The following is a 20,001-nucleotide window of genomic DNA, read 5'->3' as shown; positions in this document are numbered from 1 at the left end:
TACTGGATACAATTAGCTAGTTTGCTAGTTTTTCTTTATTTAATGGTTGAAATTATAGCATCGGGAAATGATCCATGTATGATCAATGAATAGCACAGTGACGTGGAGGGCCAGTGGGGATATGGTGCGAAATGCTCATCGTCTATATAGCCTATTCTACCCTACTCAAATATCCAGCCATATCATTTAGTAATATTCCTTTATTTTAATAATGCTTTATTCCCATCAGATGAAATAATGTTTGGGTTCGTGCAGATGCTGCTTGGTTGCGGGTCAGAAGCACTAGCGGTTCTGGGGGGGGGGCAGTGCCCCTGTGACAACAATTTTGGACCCCCTTGTGGCCCCCCCCCTAAATGTGGACTATGAAATAATTTTTACATAACTAATTTTTGCTATCATTCTTTTTTTTACATCCGTTATTAGACAGTGGCAACGCGGAACACTAATGATGATGAACATGGTATTTTACCTGCTAATGCCTGCAATGCAGTGAAGAAAACGATATGACAACAATAACGTCTAATGTAACTGGCCGCTCTAACAAGTCGCTCTGGATAAGAGCGTCTGCTAAATGACGTAAATGTAAATACAACTGGCCCCAGCTTGCCCCCCCCAGTTGAAATGGTCTAGAACCGCCGCTGGTTCAGAGATCATTAAATCACACGGTGTTATCCACGCGCTCTAGGCCAATGCGCACTATGCAATGACCTGCTTGGATAGAAAGCATGTTGTAGTTTTGAACTAAATAACATAGAACTACAGATTGGATGCCGCTAATAGCGGCGGTGCGGGGACAGTCAGACCAACGGGGTCAAAAAGCTGCTGACATGCTCACGGTGCGGCGTCAGCCGGGTATTTGTGAGTCGCTAGAATAGAGGACCATTCGTCTATCACGTGTCACCGAGCAGAACAGTGCAGCGCAGTGTCCCCCCCTCCCATCCTCTCTCACCCCCCAGTCTGTCAGGAACGGATAGATATTGATGGAAGTCTATTTGCTTACTTTACATCAGAATGTGAGGACGGACTGTAGATAGACCTTTAAACTTGTGCTGAGAAATGTAGCTGAGTAAGAATAGCCTAAATGAAATGGCTTAATTGACTGAATTGAAGCCCTGAGTTATTCCAAGACGCTCTATAGCTCCTATTCCATCCCAGTAATACTGTAGAAGCTGTCAGAGAGGATGACCTCCTCACCAGGTGGGGGCGCTAGGTGGTCGTGTTCAGTGATAGCTGGATGTTGTTAAACACCTTCTACTGTCTTCTCTCTGTGTGTCTCTCTGCCAGGGGAACTCAGATACTGGCCTGCAAAGATGGAGCTCACCACACATCTGATAAATGATACCATGAATTTATATAAATGGGCCCTTACCATAGCAGGTAATCCTTACACTCCCGTGTGTGTGTGTGTGTGTGTGTGTGTGTGTGTGTGTGTGTGTGTGTGTGTGTGTGTGTGTGTGTGTGTGTGTGTGTGTGTGTGTGTGTGTGTGTGTGCGCACGCGTCAGGTTTAGTCTTGATCTTGGTTTGTGAGAGTTACAGTTCATATAAGGAAATCAGTCCCTGCCAGGCCCAGGCCCAGCCAATCAGAATGAGTTTTCCCCCAGAAAAGGGCTTTATTACAGACAGAAATACTCCACCCCACCCCACAGACGATCCCGCAGGTGGAGAAGCCGAATGTGGAGGTCCTGGGCTGGCGTGGTTACAGGTGGTTGTGAGGCCAATTGGACGTACTGCCAAATGTTCTAAAACGACGTTGGAGGCGGCTTATGGTAGAGAAATGAACATTAAATTCTCTGGGAACAGCTCAGACATTCCTACAGTCAGCGTGCCAATTGCACCCTCCCTCAAAACTTGAGACATCTGTGGCATTTGTGTTGTGTGACAAAACTGCACATTTTATAGAGTGGCCTTTTATTGTCCCCCAGCACAAGGTGCACCTATGTAATGATCACGCTGTTTAATCAGCTTCTTGATATGCCACACCTGTCAGGTGGATGGATTATCTTGGCAAAGGAGAAATGCTCACTAACAGGGATAGGAACAAATTTGTGCACAAAAATGTGAGATAAATACGTTTTTTTTTTTGTGCATTTTGGGGATTTTTTTATTTATTTCAACTCATGAAACATTTAACCAACACTTTACATGTTGCGTTTTATATTTTTGTGTTCAGTGTAGAGGAAGAAATGTCAGATTACTGTATTGTATTACTCACTGTTATCACAGCAGTAATACTGAGTATATTGTACTGTCCCCCCCCAAAGACAAACGAGTGGAGAAATGGCCCCTGATGGACAACCCCCTCCCAACGCTGGCCATCAGTTCCTCCTATCTGTTGTTCCTGTGGCTGGGGCCCAAGTACATGCAGAACAGAGAACCCTTCCAGCTCCAGAAGACACTGATCGTCTACAACTTCAGCATGGTCATCTTCAACTTCTTCATTTGCAAAGAGGTGGGCGTTTTCATTTTTTAATTTTATTTTAAAATTCTAATCTCGTCACCCACAACCAAATATTGTGTGAGTTTGCTAGTCTGGTTTAGCTTCTCGATTTTAAAATCTGTCACTAGAGACTTGTCACGACTTCTGCCCGAACTCGATGCCACTCCTTGTGTAGGTGGCGCTCGGCGGTCGACGTCACCTGTCTTCTAGCCCGTCGTTGATCCGTTTTTTCATTTTCCATTGGTTTTGTCTTGTCTTCCATCACACCTGGTTCCAATCCCGTTCATTACATGTTGTGTATTTAACCCTCTGTTTTCCCCTCATGTCCTTGTCGGTGATTGATTGTGATGTTATGTACGCGGGTATTTTGGATCAGGTGTGCGACGGGTTATTTTCTTTAGTTTCTCCTGCGCCTGACTTCCCTGCCACCTACAAACACGACTATGACAAGACTGAAACTAACTAAGTCAACTTTCATTGTCCTTCAAGAGTTGCTGAATATTTTATTTCACTTTCACCTCTTTTTTTTTTTTTTTTTAAAGCATTCATAAAACATTTCCAAAAAGTGTAATTTAGTTGTGTAAAACTCCTTAGATTCCCTGTTTCCATTAGTTGATATCTGTCTGCTCTTAGTTTCTCTCTCTCTCTCTCTCTCTCTCTCTCTCTCTCTCTCTCTCTCTCTCTCTCTCTGTCTCTGTCTCTGTCTCTCTCTCTCTCTCTCTCTCTGTCTCTCTCTCGGTTTATATATATGTGTGTGTGTGTGGTGGTCTCTTCTATTCTCAGCTCTTCCTGGCGGCTCGGGCGGCCGGATACAGCTACATCTGCCAGTCTGTTGACTACTCAGACGACCCCAACGAAGTCCGGGTGAGTTCACCCAGAAACGACCCGGGACCTGGGTTCAAGTAGTATTTGAAATCGTTTCAAAATCTTTCATTGTGGCTCGATGCAGGTTGCCTGTCGCAATGGAACCAATTAGAATATTCACAAAATTGCGAACCCCAACCCATCTGGCATTCTAGACAGGATAAAGCAAACGGTAGTATTTAAACCCAGTTGGACGCCTGTATAATCAGTAGTACAGGTATGACCAGTAGTACAGGTATGACCAGTAGTACAGGTATGACCGGTAGTACAGGTATGACCGGTAGTACAGGTATGACCACTAGTACAGGTATGACCACTAGTACAGGTAGGACCGGTAGTACAGGTATGACCAGTAGGACAGGTATGACCAGTAGTGCAGGTATGACCGGTAGTGCAGGTATGACCGGTAGTGCAGGTGTGACTGGTAGTACAGGTATGACCGGTAGTACAGCTATGACCGGTAGTACAGGTATGACCACTAGTACAGGTAGGACCGGTAGTACAGGTATGACCAGTAGGACAGGTATGACCAGTAGTGCAGGTATGACCGGTAGTGCAGGTATGACCGGTAGTGCAGGTGTGACCGGTAGTACAGCTATGACCGGTAGTACAGGTATGACCGGTAGTACAGGTATGACCGGTAGTACAGCTATGACCAGTAGTACAGCTATGACCAGTAGTACAGGTATGACCGGTAGTACAGGTATGACCAGTAGTACAGGTATGACCAGTAGTACAGGTATGACCAGTAGTACAGCTATGACCAGTAGTACAGGTATGGCCGGTAGAACAGGTATGACCAGTAGTACAGCTATGACCGGTAGTACAGGTATGGCCGGTAGAACAGGTATGACCAGTAGTACAGCTATGACCAGTAGTACAGGTATGGCCGGTAGAACAGGTATGACCAGTAGTACAGCTATGACCGGTAGTACAGGTATGACCAGTAGTACAGGTATGACCAGTAGTACAGGTATGACCAGTAGTGCAGGTATGACCAGTAGTACAGGTATGACCAGTAGGACAGGTATGACCAGTAGTGCAGGTATGACCAGTAGTACAGGTATGACCAGTAGTACAGGTATGACCGGTAGTACAGGTATGACCGGTAGTACAGGTATGACCGGTAGTACAGCTATGACCGGTAGTACAGGTATGACCAGTAGTACAGGTATGACCAGTAGTACAGGTATGACCAGTAGTGCAGGTATGACCAGTAGTACAGGTATGACCAGTAGGACAGGTATGACCAGTAGTGCAGGTATGACCAGTAGTACAGGTATGACCGGTAGTACAGGTATGACCGGTAGTACAGGTATGACCGGTAGTACAGGTATGACCAGTAGTACAGGTATGACCAGTAGTACAGGTATGACCAGTAGTACAGGTATGACCAGTAGTACAGGTATGACCAGTAGTACAGGTAGGACCAGTAGTACAGCTATGACCAGTAGTACAGGTATGGCCGGTAGAACAGGTATGACCAGTAGTACAGCTATGACCGGTAGTACAGGTATGGCCGGTAGAACAGGTATGACCAGTAGTACAGCTATGACCAGTAGTACAGGTATGGCCGGTAGAACAGGTATGACCAGTAGTACAGCTATGACCGGTAGTACAGGTATGACCAGTAGTACAGGTATGACCAGTAGTACAGGTATGACCAGTAGTGCAGGTATGACCAGTAGTACAGGTATGACCAGTAGGACAGGTATGACCAGTAGTGCAGGTATGACCAGTAGTACAGGTATGACCAGTAGTACAGGTATGACCGGTAGTACAGGTATGACCGGTAGTACAGGTATGACCGGTAGTACAGCTATGACCGGTAGTACAGGTATGACCAGTAGTACAGGTATGACCAGTAGTACAGGTATGACCAGTAGTGCAGGTATGACCAGTAGTACAGGTATGACCAGTAGGACAGGTATGACCAGTAGTGCAGGTATGACCAGTAGTACAGGTATGACCAGTAGTACAGGTATGACCGGTAGTACAGGTATGACCGGTAGTACAGGTATGACCGGTAGTACAGGTATGACCAGTAGTACAGGTATGACCGGTAGTACAGGTATGACCGGTAGTACAGGTATGACCGGTAGTACAGGTATGACCAGTAGTACAGGTATGACCGGTAGTACAGGTATGACCGGTAGTACAGGTATGACCGGTAGTACAGGTATGACCAGTAGTACAGGTATGACCAGTAGTACAGGTATGACCAGTAGTACAGGTATGACCGGTAGTACAGGTATGACCAGTAGTACAGGTATGACCGGTAGTACAGGTATGACCAGTAGTACAGGTATGACCGGTAGTACAGCTATGACCGGTAGTACAGGTAGGACCAGTAGTACAGGTATGACCAGTAACTGGGAGATGCTGGCTGGCCATGATCCTTGCAGCGACTGGGATCATGAAATCAGACACCTGCTCTCTCTTTCACTCACCTCTGGGAGACGTGAAGAAACATGACCAGGCTTTATCCATCTGAGCAAACCCTCCAATCAGACAGACGGAGCCAGCGGGGTGGGTAGCTACTTCTCCATGACGTTTACACCAGGCAGCGTGCCACGTCCGTACAGATGATCCATTATATTGACCAGGTACTCAAGTGGCCGCTCTAACGACCGACAATAAATATCTTCTTAAAATGGAAAGCAGTTGGAAGGAGGCAAGATCAAGTGGGACCATTTCTAGCCAATGAGATGGCAGATACACGTGTGAACAACAAAGTGTTCATATTCGATCAAATAAGCCTCATGTATCAAATAAGCCATTACAGTTTTTGTTGACCAAATTCAACACTCTCTCATTGACCGTACAAAAAGTCCTTGCTTGGTGACGGGGAAACCCCTCTCGGTGAGCCCCAAATATTATATATAAACCCCACCTGCTAGAGAAGACAGTTATCCCTTTCCCTTCGCCTCTTCCTCTCTGTCGTCAGAGATCATTTTGTGTCCAAGGTTGATGATGATGATGATGATGAAAGGTCAAAGGTCAGGGATCACATCAGGCTATAGTCTAGTCAACAGATTCTAGCAGAGGCATAAACATCCCTCTACAGAGAGGTCACATGACCCCCTAAAGTTATGAAATATAACCTGTCTGGAGATTGTTGTCGAAGTCTTCCTCATTGACACTAACGTCCCGTCCTCCCGTCCCCCCGTCCCCCCGTCCCTTCACAGATAGCAGCAGCGTTGTGGTGGTATTTCATCTCTAAAGGAGTAGAGTACCTGGACACGGTCTTCTTCATCCTGAGGAAGAAGTTTAACCAGGTCAGCTTCCTACACGTCTACCACCACTGTACCATGTTCACCCTCTGGTGGATCGGCATCAAGTGGGTGGCTGGCGGACAGTGTGAGTATCCCCCTTTCTATTTGTCTTTGTTTTTTAATACATAACCAGTAACTTCCTTTGAGAAAAAGGAATCTCTTCTTCTGCATTGAACTGTAGCAGAATGCAGTAACATGTTACAATCCCTTTATTAGAAATTCATACATTATTGGTGATTTGATAATGGTACCTCATCACATTATCTGCTGGGGTTTCCCCCTCCTCCTTTTGCAGCATTCTTCGGTGCACACATGAACGCTGCCATTCATGTCCTGATGTATCTGTATTATGGTCTGGCCTCCTTTGGACCCAAGATCCAGAAGTACCTGTGGTGGAAGAAGTACCTGACTGTCATCCAGATGGTAAGAGATCCGTTTACAGGAACTTGATTCAGATGGATTTACAGTTAAGTCAGTCATGGCGTTATGTCATATCATCACTACTGGGTTGCTGGACTATTCAGTTAGTGAACCTCGAAGGTCCGAAGCTGGTCTTCTTTCTCTACCCGAAGAGATCATGGAAACCAGCTGGTCTTCTTTCTCTACCTGGAGAGATCATGAAAACCAGCTGGTCTTCTTTGTCTACCCGGAGAGATCATGGAGAACCAGCTGGTCTTCTTTCTCTACCTGGAGAGATCATGAAAACCAGCTGGTCTTCTTTCTCTACCTGGAGAGATCATGAAAACCAGCTGGTCTTCTTTCTCTACCTGGAGAGATCATGGAGAACCAGCTGGTCTTCTTTCTCTACCTGGAGAGATCATGGAGAACCAGCTGGTCTTCTTTCTCTACCTGGAGAGATCATGAAAACCAGCTGGTCTTCTTTCTCTACCTGGAGAGATCATGGAAAACCAGCTGGTCTTCTTTCTCTACCTGGAGAGATCATGGAGAACCAGCTGGTCTTCTTCTCTACCTGGAGAGATCATGGAGAACCAGCTGGTCTTCTTTCTCTACCTGGAGAGATCATGAAAACCAGCTGGTCTTCTTTCTCTACCTGGAGAGATCATGGAGAACCAGCTGGTCTTCTTTCTCTACCCGGAGAGATCATGGAGAACCAGCTGGTCTTCTTTCTCTACCCGGAGAGATCATGGAGAACCAGCTGGTCTTCTTTCTCTACCTGGAGAGATCATGGAAAACCAGCTGGTCTTCTTTCTCTACCCGGAGAGATCATGGAGAACCAGCTGGTCTTCTTTTGACTTATTCCACATTTTGTTACGTTACAACGTTTTTTTTCCACCACTCATTAATCTACTGACAACATCTCATGATGACAAATCAAAAACAGGTTTAGACATTTTTGCCAATGTATTCTTTTTTTCACAGAAATATGGCACACCTGTATTTGGGGAATTTCTCCCTTCTCTGCAGATCCTCTCAAGCTCTGTCAGGCTGGATGGGGAGCGTTGCTGCACAGCTATTTTCAGGTCTCTCCAGAGATGTTAGATTGGGTTCAAGTCCGGACTCTGGCTGGGCCACTCAAGGACATTCAGAGACTTGTCCCGAGACCACTCCTGCGTTGTCTTGGCTGTGTGCTTAGGGACGTTGTCCTGTTGGAAGGTGAACCTTCGCCCCAGTCTGAAGTCCTGATCACTCTGGAGCAGGTTTTCATCAAGGATCTCTATGTACTTTGCTCCGTTCATCTTGATCCTGACTAGTCTCCCAGTCCCTGCTGCTGAAAAACATCCCCACAGCATGATGCTGCCACCACCATGCTTCACCATAGGGATGGTGCCAGGTTTCCTCCAGACGTGACGCTTGGCATTCAGGCCAAAGAGTTCAATCTTGGTTTCATCAGACCAGATAATCTTGTTTGTCATGGTCAGAGTCCTTTAGGTGCCTTTTGGCAAACTCCAAGCGGACTGTCATGTGCCTTTTACTGAGGAATGGCTTCCGTCTGGCCACCCTACCATAAAGGCCTGATTGGTGGACTGCTGCAGAGATTGTTGTCCTTCTGCAAGGTTCTCCCATCTCCACAGAGGAACTCTGGAGTTCTGTCAGAGTGACTATCAGGTTCTTGGTCACCTCACTGACCAAGGTCCTTCTCCCCGATTACTCAGTTTGGCCGAGCGGCCAGCTCTAGGAAGAGTCTTGGTGTTTCCAAACTTCTTCCATTTAAGAATGATGGAGGCCACTGTGTTCTTGGGGACCTTCCATGCTACAGACATTTTTTGGTACCCTTCCCCAGATCTGTTCCTCGACACAATCCTGTCTCTGAGCTCTACAGACAATTCCTTTGACCTCATGGCTTGGTTTTTGCTCTGACATGCACTGTCAACTGTGGGACCTTATATAGACAGGTGTGTGCCTTTCCAAATCATGTCCAATCAATTGAATTTACCACAAGTGGACTCCAATCAAGTTGTAGAAACATCTCAAGGATGATCAATGGAAACAGGATGCACCTGAGCTCAATGTTGAGTCTCATAGCAAAGGGTCTGAATACTTATATCATTATGGGGTATTGTGTGTAGATTGATGAGGAAATTGTTGTATTTAATACATTTTAGAATAAGGCTGTAACGTAACAAAATGCATTAAAAGTCAAGGGGTATGAATACTTTCCCGAACGCCCTGTACATAATAAGGTTTCAACTGATCCCTCCCTCTGTCTCTACCTCAGGTCCAGTTCCATGTCACCATCGGCCACACTGCTCTGTCCCTCTACATGGACTGTGAGTTTCCCCACTGGATGCACTATGCCCTTATCTGCTACGCCCTGACCTTCATCGCCCTGTTCGGTAACTTCTACTACCAGACGTATCGCCGCACGCCACGTCAACCCAGGGAGCCCAAGGCCTCCAAGGCTCTGTCTAACGGGGTCTCCAACGGGCTGTCCAAGGGACTGGGGAATGGAGCGGTGGTGGGAGGGGGCAAGGTGGAGGAAAAGGAGAGATCATCAGGGGTGGACAACGGGAACGGAAGGAGGAAGAGGAAGGGGAGGGCCAAGAGGGATTAGACGGAGGGAGAGGGGGTGTAGGGCTGAAGGAGGCTGGCACTAACAGGCCTTGCTGTTTTGATCTTATTATACCTCCCACATAGCACCCTATTCCCTATGCAGTGCACCACTTGTAGGTGAAGGCGTGGTAAGAGGCAAGGCTGGAGACAATTCCATTTCAATTCAATCAATTTATGAAGAAAACTGACATTTCAAAATTCCAATTTTTCCTCATTGGGTTTTGATTGGGGAAAACTTGAATTTCAGTTGACTTTCTACGTTGACTGAATTGAAAGGGAAATAACCCCAATCCTGGGAAGAGGTCACGACGTGTCCATGGTGACCGTCATTACAACTCATCCAACATTCAGTAGTTTCTGGTCTGGAAAACAACAACATCATGTTCTCTCTCTCTCTCTGTACCGCAGTGTTGAGGTTTGTAGCTAGCGAACCGACTGGTTTGTAGCTAGCGAACCGACTGGTTTGTAGCTAGCGAACCGACTGGTTTTGTAGCTAGCGAACCGACTGGTTTTGTAGCTAGCGAACCGACTGGTTTTGTAGCTAGCGAACCGACTGGTTTTGTAGCTAGCGAACCGACTGGTTTTGTAGCTAGCGAACCGACTGGTTTTGTAGCTAGCGAACCGACTGGTTTGTAGCTAGCGAACCGACTGGTTTGTAGCTAGCGAACCGACTGGTTTGTAGCTAGCGAACCGACTGGTTTTGTAGCTAGCGAACCGACTGGTTTTGTAGCTAGCGAACCGACTGGTTTTGTAGCTAGCGAACCGACTGGTTTTGTAGCTAGCTGATTCACTAGTTTGTAGCTAGCGAACCGACTGGTTTGTAGCTAGCGAACCGACTGGTGTTTAGCTAGCTGATTCACTGGTGTGTAGCAAACTAACCCACTGGTTTGTAGCTAGCAAACTCATTAATTCACTAGTTTGTAGCTAGCTGATTCACTGGTGTGTAGCTATAACCCACTGGCGTGTAGCTAGCTGATTCACTGGTGTGTAGCTAACTAACCCACTGGCGTGTAGCTAGCTGATTCACTGGTGTGTAGCTATAACCCACTGGTGTGTAACTAGCTGATTCACTGGTGTGTAGCTATAACCCACTGGCGTGTAGCTAGCTGATTCACTGGTGTGTAGCTATAACCCACTGGCGTGTAACTAGCTGATTCACTGGTGTGTAGCTAACTAACCCACTGGTGTGTAACTAGCTGATTCACTGGTGTGTAGCTAACTAACCCACTGGCGTGTAACTAGCTGATTCACTGGTGTGTAGCTATAACCCACTGGTGTGTAACTAGCTGATTCACTGGTGTGTAGCTATAACCCACTGGCGTGTAGCTAGCTGATTCACTGGTGTGTAGCTATAACCCACTGGTGTTTAGCTAGCTGATTCACTGGTGTGTAGCTATAACCCACTGGCGTTTAGTTAGCTGATTCACTGGTGTGTAGCTAACTAACCCACTGGCGTGTAGCTAGCTGATTCACTGGTGTGTAGCTATAACCCACTGGTGTCTAGAGACAGGAACACACCACACACGCGCAGGCTTCCATCACCAGTACAGGAGACAATGTCAGTCGATCTTTGGCCTTTTTTAATTTAAACATTCAATGTGTACGTATGCCTTTTAAACAATATGACTTAGTCATACTGTCATTTTTGGCCTTTGCCCAGATTTGTTGGTTCATATTATGTGAGGTAGGCCATTGAATTCTTCAGCCCACTTCAGCTGTTGGCAATCCTAGCCACACATTGAGATTACATAAGGTCTGAAAAACAAATTTGAGCTCTTGAAATACAAGTTAAGCTTTATCCAATTACGACTTGGCCAATTAGACGTGTTTACTGTACATGCTAATAAAAAGCATCACTCATTATTACTAGAAGTGACATTCATTTAGAGGCAGTGGAATCTAGAAGCGACATTCAGTTAGAGGCAGTGGAATCTAGAAGCGACATTCAGTTAGAGACAGTGGAATCTAGAAGTGACATTCAGTTAAAGACAGTGGAATCTAGAAGCGACATTCAGTTAGAGACAGTGGAATCTAGAAGTGACATTCAGTTAGAGACAGTGGAATCTAGAAGTGATATTCAGTTAGAGACAGTGGAATCTGGAAGTGACATTCAGTTAGAGGCAGTGGAATCTAGAAGCGACATTCAGTTAGAGGGAGTGGAATCTAGAAGCGACATTTAGAGTCAGTGGAATCTAGAAGTGACATTCAGTTAGAGTCAGTGGAATCTAGAAGCGACATTCAGTTAGAGGCAGCGGAATCTAGAAGCGACATTCAGTTAGAGGCAGTGGAATCTAGAAGCGACATTCAGTTAGAGACAGTGGAATCTAGAAGCGACATTCAGTTAGAGGCAGTGGAATCTAGAAGTGACATTCAGTTAGAGACAGTGGAATCTGGAAGCGACATTCAGTTAGAGACAGTGGAATCTAGAAGTGACATTCAGTTAGAGACAGTGGAATCTAGAAGTGATATTCAGTTAGAGACAGTGGAATCTGGAAGTGACATTCAGTTAGAGGCAGTGGAATCTAGAAGCGACATTCAGTTAGAGGGAGTGGAATCTAGAAGCGACATTTAGAGTCAGTGGAATCTAGAAGTGACATTCAGTTAGAGTCAGCGGAATCTAGAAGCGACATTCAGTTAGAGACAGTGGAATCTAGAAGCGACATTCAGTTAGAGGCAGTGGAATCTAGAAGTGACATTCAGTTAGAGGCAGTGGAATCTAGAAGCGACATTCAGTTAGAGACAGTGGAATCTAGAAGCGACATTCAGTTAGAGGCAGCGGAATCTAGAAGCGACATTCAGTTAGAGGCAGCGGAATCTAGAAGCGACATTCAGTTAGAGGCAGCGGAATCTAGAAGCGACATTCAGTTAGAGACAGCGGAATCTAGAAGCGACATTCAGTTAGAGACAGTGGAATCTAGAAGCGACATTCAGTTAGAGGCAGCGGAATCTGGAAGCGACATTCAGTTAGAGACAGTGGAATCTAGAAGCGACATTCAGTTAGAGGCAGCGGAATCTGGAAGCGACATTCAGTTAGAGGCAGCGGAATCTGGAAGCGACATTCAGTTAGAGGCAGCGGAATCTGGAAGCGACATTCAGTTAGAGGCAGCGGAATCTGGAAGCGACATTCAGTTAGAGGCAGCGGAATCTGGAAGCGACATTCAGTTAGAGGCCGTGGAATCTAGAAGTGACATTCAGTTAGAGACAGTGGAATCTAGAAGTGATATTCAGTTAGAGACAGTGGAATCTGGAAGTGACATTCAGTTAGAGACAGTGGAATCTAGAAGTGATATTCAGTTAGAGACAGTGGAATCTGGAAGTGACATTCAGTTAGAGACAGTGGAATCTGGAAGTGACATTCAGTTAGAGACAGTGGAATTTTGTCAGAAATGTTGCCTTGTTTTCTATTTCACTATTCTGTCCTGGTTGCCTCTACATACGACATCACTAGTTGTCTTACTCAGTGAACGTGAAGCTGTGAGCAGAGCCAAGTAGACACACTATGTCAGGGAATATTAACTGTGAAGACGCTGCTATGGATTATTAGGGCAAATCAAACTACTAGTCAACTGGGAGATGCTGTTTATCAACCAATCAAATCAAATGATCGATTGCTGGATTGATTTGATACGCTGTTTAGGCAATATCAGCTGGTCAATGTGTTTTAGTTAGTGTACTGTACATACTGCTACTGAAGGACCATGTGCTCTACCTAACCTAACGTGTTTTAGTTAGTGTACTGTACATACTGCTACTGAAGGACCATGTGCTCTACCTAACGTGTTTTAGTTAGTGTACTGTACATACTGCGACTGAAGGACCATGTACTCTACCTAACCTAACGTGTTTTAGTTAGTGTACTGTACATACTGCTACTGAAGGACCATGTGCTCTACCTAACCTAACGTGTTTTAGTTAGTGTACTGTACATACTGCTACTGAAGGACCATGTGCTCTACCTAACCTAACGTGTTTTAGTTAGTGTACTGTACATACTGCTACTGAAGGACCATGTACTCTACCTAACCTAACGTGTTTTAGTTAGTGTACTGTACATACTGCTACTGAAGGACCATGTGCTCTAGCTAACCGTGACATGTGTAGAGTACAACACCACACAGTCTATTCTAGAGCAGCAAATTCAACCATGTATCACATCATGTAATTTAATAGATTTATTGTTCCTATCTTTAATATAAATGTGTTTTTTTTTTTTTTCTTCTTCTGAATGGCAAAGTGCTTGTCTGTGTTTTAGTGTTCTTGGAGACTTTTTTAAATTTATTATTTATTACATGTTGTATATATTATATGCTGTGTGATTTTTGTACATTTGTGATTTTTTTTTGGGGGGGGGTTCCCAAGTAAATACCATGATGAGCAGATATTTCTCTGTCCAAACAGCTTGCACGTTCTTTTAAAGGATCATGACTTATTTCAACTCATAGATACAAATAAACAGAATGCCTGGACATACAGTACGTGTTGTCTCTCCTTCAGCCATTAAAAGATATTGTATGTCTACGATCAGTTCTTTTATTATTGTTTCATTTATTACTGCTCAGGACAGGAAGGGAGGGTGTAAATGGTGGCTGCTGTGGACCAAGGTCATGTTGAGGCTTGGTGATTCTGAGTAGGGGTGCCTTGTCATTCTTCCAGTGAACACCAGAGGGCGTAGTGGTCCTTAGAACAGGATGATGTTTTAAAGTCTCTAGTTCGAGAGAAGAAAGGGGTTTTACGCTTCAGAGAGTTGTCCACCTTTTGCTGATTCTCAATTTTAACATTTTCAGGCGACTGGGAGGTTGGTGTAAGTTCCAGTATCTAACCTGTATGTCCACCATGTTCCTTTCTCCTATCCAGTCCAGTCCAGTATCTAACCTGTATGTCCACCATGTTCTTTTCTCCTATCCAGTCTAGTCTAGTATCTAACCTGTATGTCCACCATGTTCCTTTCTCCTATCCAGTCCAGTATCTAACCTGTATGTCCACCATGTTCCTTTCTCCTATCCAGTCTAGTCTAGTATCTAACCTGTATGTCCACCATGTTCCTTTCTCCTATCCAGTCCAGTCCAGTATCTAACCTGTATGTCCACCATGTTCCTTTCTCCTATCCAGTCCAGTATCTAACCTGTATGTCCACCATGTTCCTTTCTCCTATCCAGTCCAGTCCAGTATCTAACCTGTATGTCCACCATGTTCCTTTCTCCTATCCAGTCTAGTATCTAACCTGTATGTCCACCATGTTTCTTTCTCCTATCCAGTCCAGTCTAGTATCTAACCTGTATGTCCACCATGTTTCTTTCTCCTATCCAGTCCAGTCCAGTATCTAACCTGTATGTCCACCATGTTCCTTTCTCCTATCCAGTCTAGTATCTAACCTGTATGTCCACCATGTTTCTTTCTCCTATCCAGTCCAGTCTAGTATCTAACCTGTATGTCCACCATGTTTCTTTCTCCTATCCAGTCCAGTCCAGTATCTAACCTGTATGTCCACCATGTTCCTTTCTCCTATCCAGTCCAGTCCAGTATCTAACCTGTATGTCCACCATGTTCCTTTCTCCTATCCAGTCCAGTATCTAACCTGTATGTCCACCATGTTCCTTTCTCCTATCCAGTCCAGTCCAGTATCTAACCTGTATGTCCACCATGTTCCTTTCTCCTATCCAGTCTAGTATCTAACCTGTATGTCCACCATGTTTCTTTCTCCTATCCAGTCCAGTCCAGTATCTAACCTGTATGTCCACCATGTTCCTTTCTCCTATCCAGTCCAGTCCAGTATCTAACCTGTATGTCCACCATGTTCCTTTCTCCTATCCAGTCTAGTATCTAACCTGTATGTCCACCATGTTTCTTTCTCCTATCCAGTCCAGTCCAGTATCTAACCTGTATGTCCACCATGTTTCTTTCTCCTATCCAGTCCAGTATCTAACCTGTATGTCCACCATGTTTCTTTCTCCTATCCAGTCTAGTATCTAACCTGTATGTCCACCATGTTCCTTTCTCCTATCCAGTCCAGTATCTAACCTGTATGTCCACCATGTTTCTTTCTCCTATCCAGTCTAGTATCTAACCTGTATGTCCACCATGTTCCTTTCTCCTATCCAGTCCAGTCTAGTATCTAACCTGTATGTCCACCATGTTCCTTTCTCCTATCCAGTCCAGTCTAGTATCTAACCTGTATGTCCACCATGTTCCTTTCTCCTATCCAGTCCAGTCCAGTATCTAACCTGTATGTCCACCATGTTCCTTTCTCCTATCCAGTCTAGTATCTAACCTGTATGTCCACCATGTTCCTTTCTCCTATCCAGTCCAGTCTAGTATCTAACCTGTATGTCCACCATGTTTCTTTCTCCTATCCAGTCCAGTCCAGTATCTAACCTGTATGTCCACCATGTTTCTTTCTCCTATCCAGTCCAGTCCAGTATCTAACCTGTATGTCCACCATGTTCCTTTCTCCTATCCAGTCCAGTCCAGTATCTAACCTGTATGTCCACCATGTTCCTTTCTCCTATCCAGTCCAGTCCAGTATCTAACCTGTATGTCCACCATGTTCCTTTCTCCTATCCAGTCTAGTATCTAACCTGTATGTCCACCATGTTCCTTTCTCCTATCCAGTCCAGTCCAGTATCTAACCTGTATGTCCACCATGTTCCTTTCTCCTATCCAGTCTAGTATCTAACCTGTATGTCCACCATGTTTCTTTCTCCTATCCAGTCCAGTCCAGTATCTAACCTGTATGTCCACCATGTTTCTTTCTCCTATCCAGTCCAGTCTAGTATCTAACCTGTATGTCCACCATGTTCCTTTCTCCTATCCAGTCCAGTCCAGTATCTAACCTGTATGTCCACCATGTTTCTTTCTCCTATCCAGTCTAGTATCTAACCTGTATGTCCACCATGTTCCTTTCTCCTATCCAGTCTAGTATCTAACCTGTATGTCCACCATGTTTCTTTCTCCTATCCAGTCCAGTCCAGTATCTAACCTGTATGTCCACCATGTTCCTTTCTCCTATCCAGTCTAGTATCTAACCTGTATGTCCACCATGTTTCTTTCTCCTATCCAGTCCAGTCCAGTATCTAACCTGTATGTCCACCATGTTCCTTTCTCCTATCCAGTCTAGTATCCAACCTGTATGTCCACCATGTTCCTTTCTCCTATCCAGTCCAGTATCTAACCTGTATGTCCACCATGTTTCTTTCTCCTATCCAGTCCAGTCTAGTATCTAACCTGTATGTCCACCATGTTTCTTTCTCCTATCCAGTCCAGTCTAGTATCTAACCTGTATGTCCACCATGTTTCTTTCTCCTATCCAGTCCAGTCTAGTATCTAACCTGTATGTCCACCATGTTCCTTTCTCCTATCCAGTCCAGTTTAGTATCTAACCTGTATGTCCACCATGTTTCTTTCTCCTATCCAGTCTAGTATCTAACCTGTATGTCCACCATGTTTCTTTCTCCTATCCAGTCTAGTATCTAACCTGTATGTCCACCATGTTTCTTTCTCCTATCCAGTCCAGTCCAGTATCTAACCTGTATGTCCACCATGTTTCTTTCTCCTATCCAGTCCAGTCCAGTATCTAACCTGTATGTCCACCATGTTCCTTTCTCCTATCCAGTCCAGTCCAGTATCTAACCTGTATGTCCACCATGTTTCTTTCTCCTATCCAGTCTAGTATCTAACCTGTATGTCCACCATGTTTCTTTCTCCTATCCAGTCCAGTCTAGTATCTAACCTGTATGTCCACCATGTTTCTTTCTCCTATCCAGTCTAGTATCTAACCTGTATGTCCACCATGTTTCTTTCTCCTATCCAGTCCAGTCTAGTATCTAACCTGTATGTCCACCATGTTTCTTTCTCCTATCCAGTCTAGTATCTAACCTGTATGTCCACCATGTTCCTTTCTCCTATCCAGTCTAGTATCTAACCTGTATGTCCACCATGTTTCTTTCTCCTATCCAGTCTAGTATCTAACCTGTATGTCCACCATGTTTCTTTCTCCTATCCAGTCCAGTCTAGTATCTAACCTGTATGTCCACCATGTTCCTTTCTCCTATCCAGTCCAGTCCAGTATCTAACCTGTATGTCCACCATGTTTCTTTCTCCTATCCAGTCCAGTCTAGTATCTAACCTGTATGTCCACCATGTTCCTTTCTCCTATCCAGTCCAGTATCTAACCTGTATGTCCACCATGTTTCTTTCTCCTATCCAGTCCAGTCTAGTATCTAACCTGTATGTCCACCATGTTTCTTTCTCCTATCCAGTCCAGTATCTAACCTGTATGTCCACCATGTTCCTTTCTCCTATCCAGTCCAGTATCTAACCTGTATGTCCACCATGTTCCTTTCTCCTATCCAGTCCAGTCTAGTATCTAACCTGTATGTCCACCATGTTTCTTTCTCCTATCCAGTCCAGTCTAGTATCTAACCTGTATGTCCACCATGTTTCTTTCTCCTATCCAGTCCAGTCTAGTATCTAACCTGTATGTCCACCATGTTCCTTTCTCCTATCCAGTCCAGTATCTAACCTGTATGTCCACCATGTTCCTTTCTCCTTTCCAGTCCAGTCTAGTATCTAACCTGTATGTCCACCATGTTCCTTTCTCCTATCCAGTCCAGTATCTAACCTGTATGTCCACCATGTTTCTTTCTCCTATCCAGTCCAGTCCAGTATCTAACCTGTATGTCCACCATGTTTCTTTCTCCTATCCAGTCCAGTCCAGTATCTAACCTGTATGTCCACCATGTTTCTTTCTCCTATCCAGTCCAGTCCAGTATCTAACCTGTATGTCCACCATGTTCCTTTCTCCTATCCAGTCCAGTCTAGTATCTAACCTGTATGTCCACCATGTTCCTTTCTCCTATCCAGTCCAGTATCTAACCTGTATGTCCACCATGTTTCTTTCTCCTATCCAGTCCAGTCTACTATCTAACCTGTATGTCCACCATGTTCCTTTCTCCTATCCAGTCCAGTCCAGTATCTAACCTGTATGTCCACCATGTTTCTTTCTCCTATCCAGTCCAGTCCAGTATCTAACCTGTATGTCCACCATGTTCCTTTCTCCTATCCAGTCTAGTATCTAACCTGTATGTCCACCATGTTTCTTTCTCCTATCCAGTCCAGTCCAGTATCTAACCTGTATGTCCACCATGTTTCTTTCTCCTATCCAGTCCAGTCTAGTATCTAACCTGTATGTCCACCATGTTCCTTTCTCCTATCCAGTCCAGTCCAGTATCTAACCTGTATGTCCACCATGTTTCTTTCTCCTATCCAGTCTAGTATCTAACCTGTATGTCCACCATGTTCCTTTCTCCTATCCAGTCCAGTCTAGTATCTAACCTGTATGTCCACCATGTTTCTTTCTCCTATCCAGTCCAGTCCAGTATCTAACCTGTATGTCCACCATGTTTCTTTCTCCTATCCAGTCCAGTCTAGTATCTAACCTGTATGTCCACCATGTTCCTTTCTCCTATCCAGTCTAGTATCTAACCTGTATGTCCACCATGTTCCTTTCTCCTATCCAGTCCAGTATCTAACCTGTATGTCCACCATGTTCCTTTCTCCTATCCAGTCCAGTATCTAACCTGTATGTCCACCATGTTTCTTTCTCCTATCCAGTCCAGTCTAGTATCTAACCTGTATGTCCACCATGTTCCTTTCTCCTATCCAGTCCAGTATCTAACCTGTATGTCCACCATGTTCCTTTCTCCTATCCAGTCCAGTCTAGTATCTAACCTGTATGTCCACCATGTTCCTTTCTCCTATCCAGTCCAGTCCAGTATCTAACCTGTATGTCCACCATGTTCCTTTCTCCTATCCAGTCCAGTCTAGTATCTAACCTGTATGTCCACCATGTTCCTTTCTCCTATCCAGTCTAGTATCTAACCTGTATGTCCACCATGTTCTTTTCTCCTATCCAGTCCAGTCTAGTATCTAACCTGTATGTCCACCATGTTCCTTTCTCCTATCCAGTCTAGTATCTAACCTGTATGTCCACCATGTTCCTTTCTCCTATCCAGTCTAGTATCTAACCTGTATGTCCACCATGTTCCTTTCTCCTATCCAGTCTAGTATCTAACCTGTATGTCCACCATGTTCCTTTCTCCTATCCAGTCTAGTATCTAACCTGTATGTCCACCATGTTCCTTTCTCCTATCCAGTCCAGTCTAGTATCTAACCTGTATGTCCACCATGTTTCTTTCTCCTATCCAGTCCAGTCCAGTATCTAACCTGTATGTCCACCATGTTTCTTTCTCCTATCCAGTCCAGTCTAGTATCTAACCTGTATGTCCACCATGTTCCTTTCTCCTATCCAGTCTAGTATCTAACCTGTATGTCCACCATGTTCCTTTCTCCTATCCAGTCCAGTATCTAACCTGTATGTCCACCATGTTCCTTTCTCCTATCCAGTCCAGTATCTA

The 20,001-nt window shown here is 44.8% G+C and overlaps 2 protein-coding genes across 3 annotated transcripts in view; both read left to right on the top strand.

The window, feature by feature from the left end:
- Nucleotides 1-14,061, top strand: part of LOC106564638 (elongation of very long chain fatty acids protein 4) — a 20,258-nt gene extending 6,197 nt beyond the window's left edge. For both annotated transcript variants that reach the window (XM_045711619.1, XM_045711620.1), the window contains exons 2-7: nt 1,285-1,377; nt 2,263-2,450; nt 3,222-3,302; nt 6,491-6,662; nt 6,873-7,000; nt 9,255-14,061. In XM_045711619.1, coding sequence (XP_045567575.1) covers nt 1,285-1,377; nt 2,263-2,450; nt 3,222-3,302; nt 6,491-6,662; nt 6,873-7,000; nt 9,255-9,590 — 998 coding nt within the window. In that variant the 3' untranslated portion in view covers nt 9,591-14,061. The remainder of the gene's footprint in view (nt 1-1,284; nt 1,378-2,262; nt 2,451-3,221; nt 3,303-6,490; nt 6,663-6,872; nt 7,001-9,254) is intronic.
- On the top strand, nt 3,331-6,472 carry LOC123732460 (uncharacterized threonine-rich GPI-anchored glycoprotein PJ4664.02-like). Its single transcript, XM_045711618.1, has one exon. It carries the CDS (start codon nt 3,522-3,524, stop codon nt 5,775-5,777), a length of 2,256 nt encoding a protein of 751 aa, XP_045567574.1. The 5' UTR covers nt 3,331-3,521; the 3' UTR covers nt 5,778-6,472.
- Nucleotides 14,062-20,001: the final 5,940 nt, after the last annotated feature.

The sequence above is a fragment of the Salmo salar genome, unplaced genomic scaffold (assembly GCF_905237065.1).
Source record: "Salmo salar unplaced genomic scaffold, Ssal_v3.1, whole genome shotgun sequence".
Lineage (NCBI taxonomy): Eukaryota > Metazoa > Chordata > Actinopteri > Salmoniformes > Salmonidae > Salmo > Salmo salar.
This window is presented reverse-complemented; position numbering and strand designations above follow the sequence as displayed.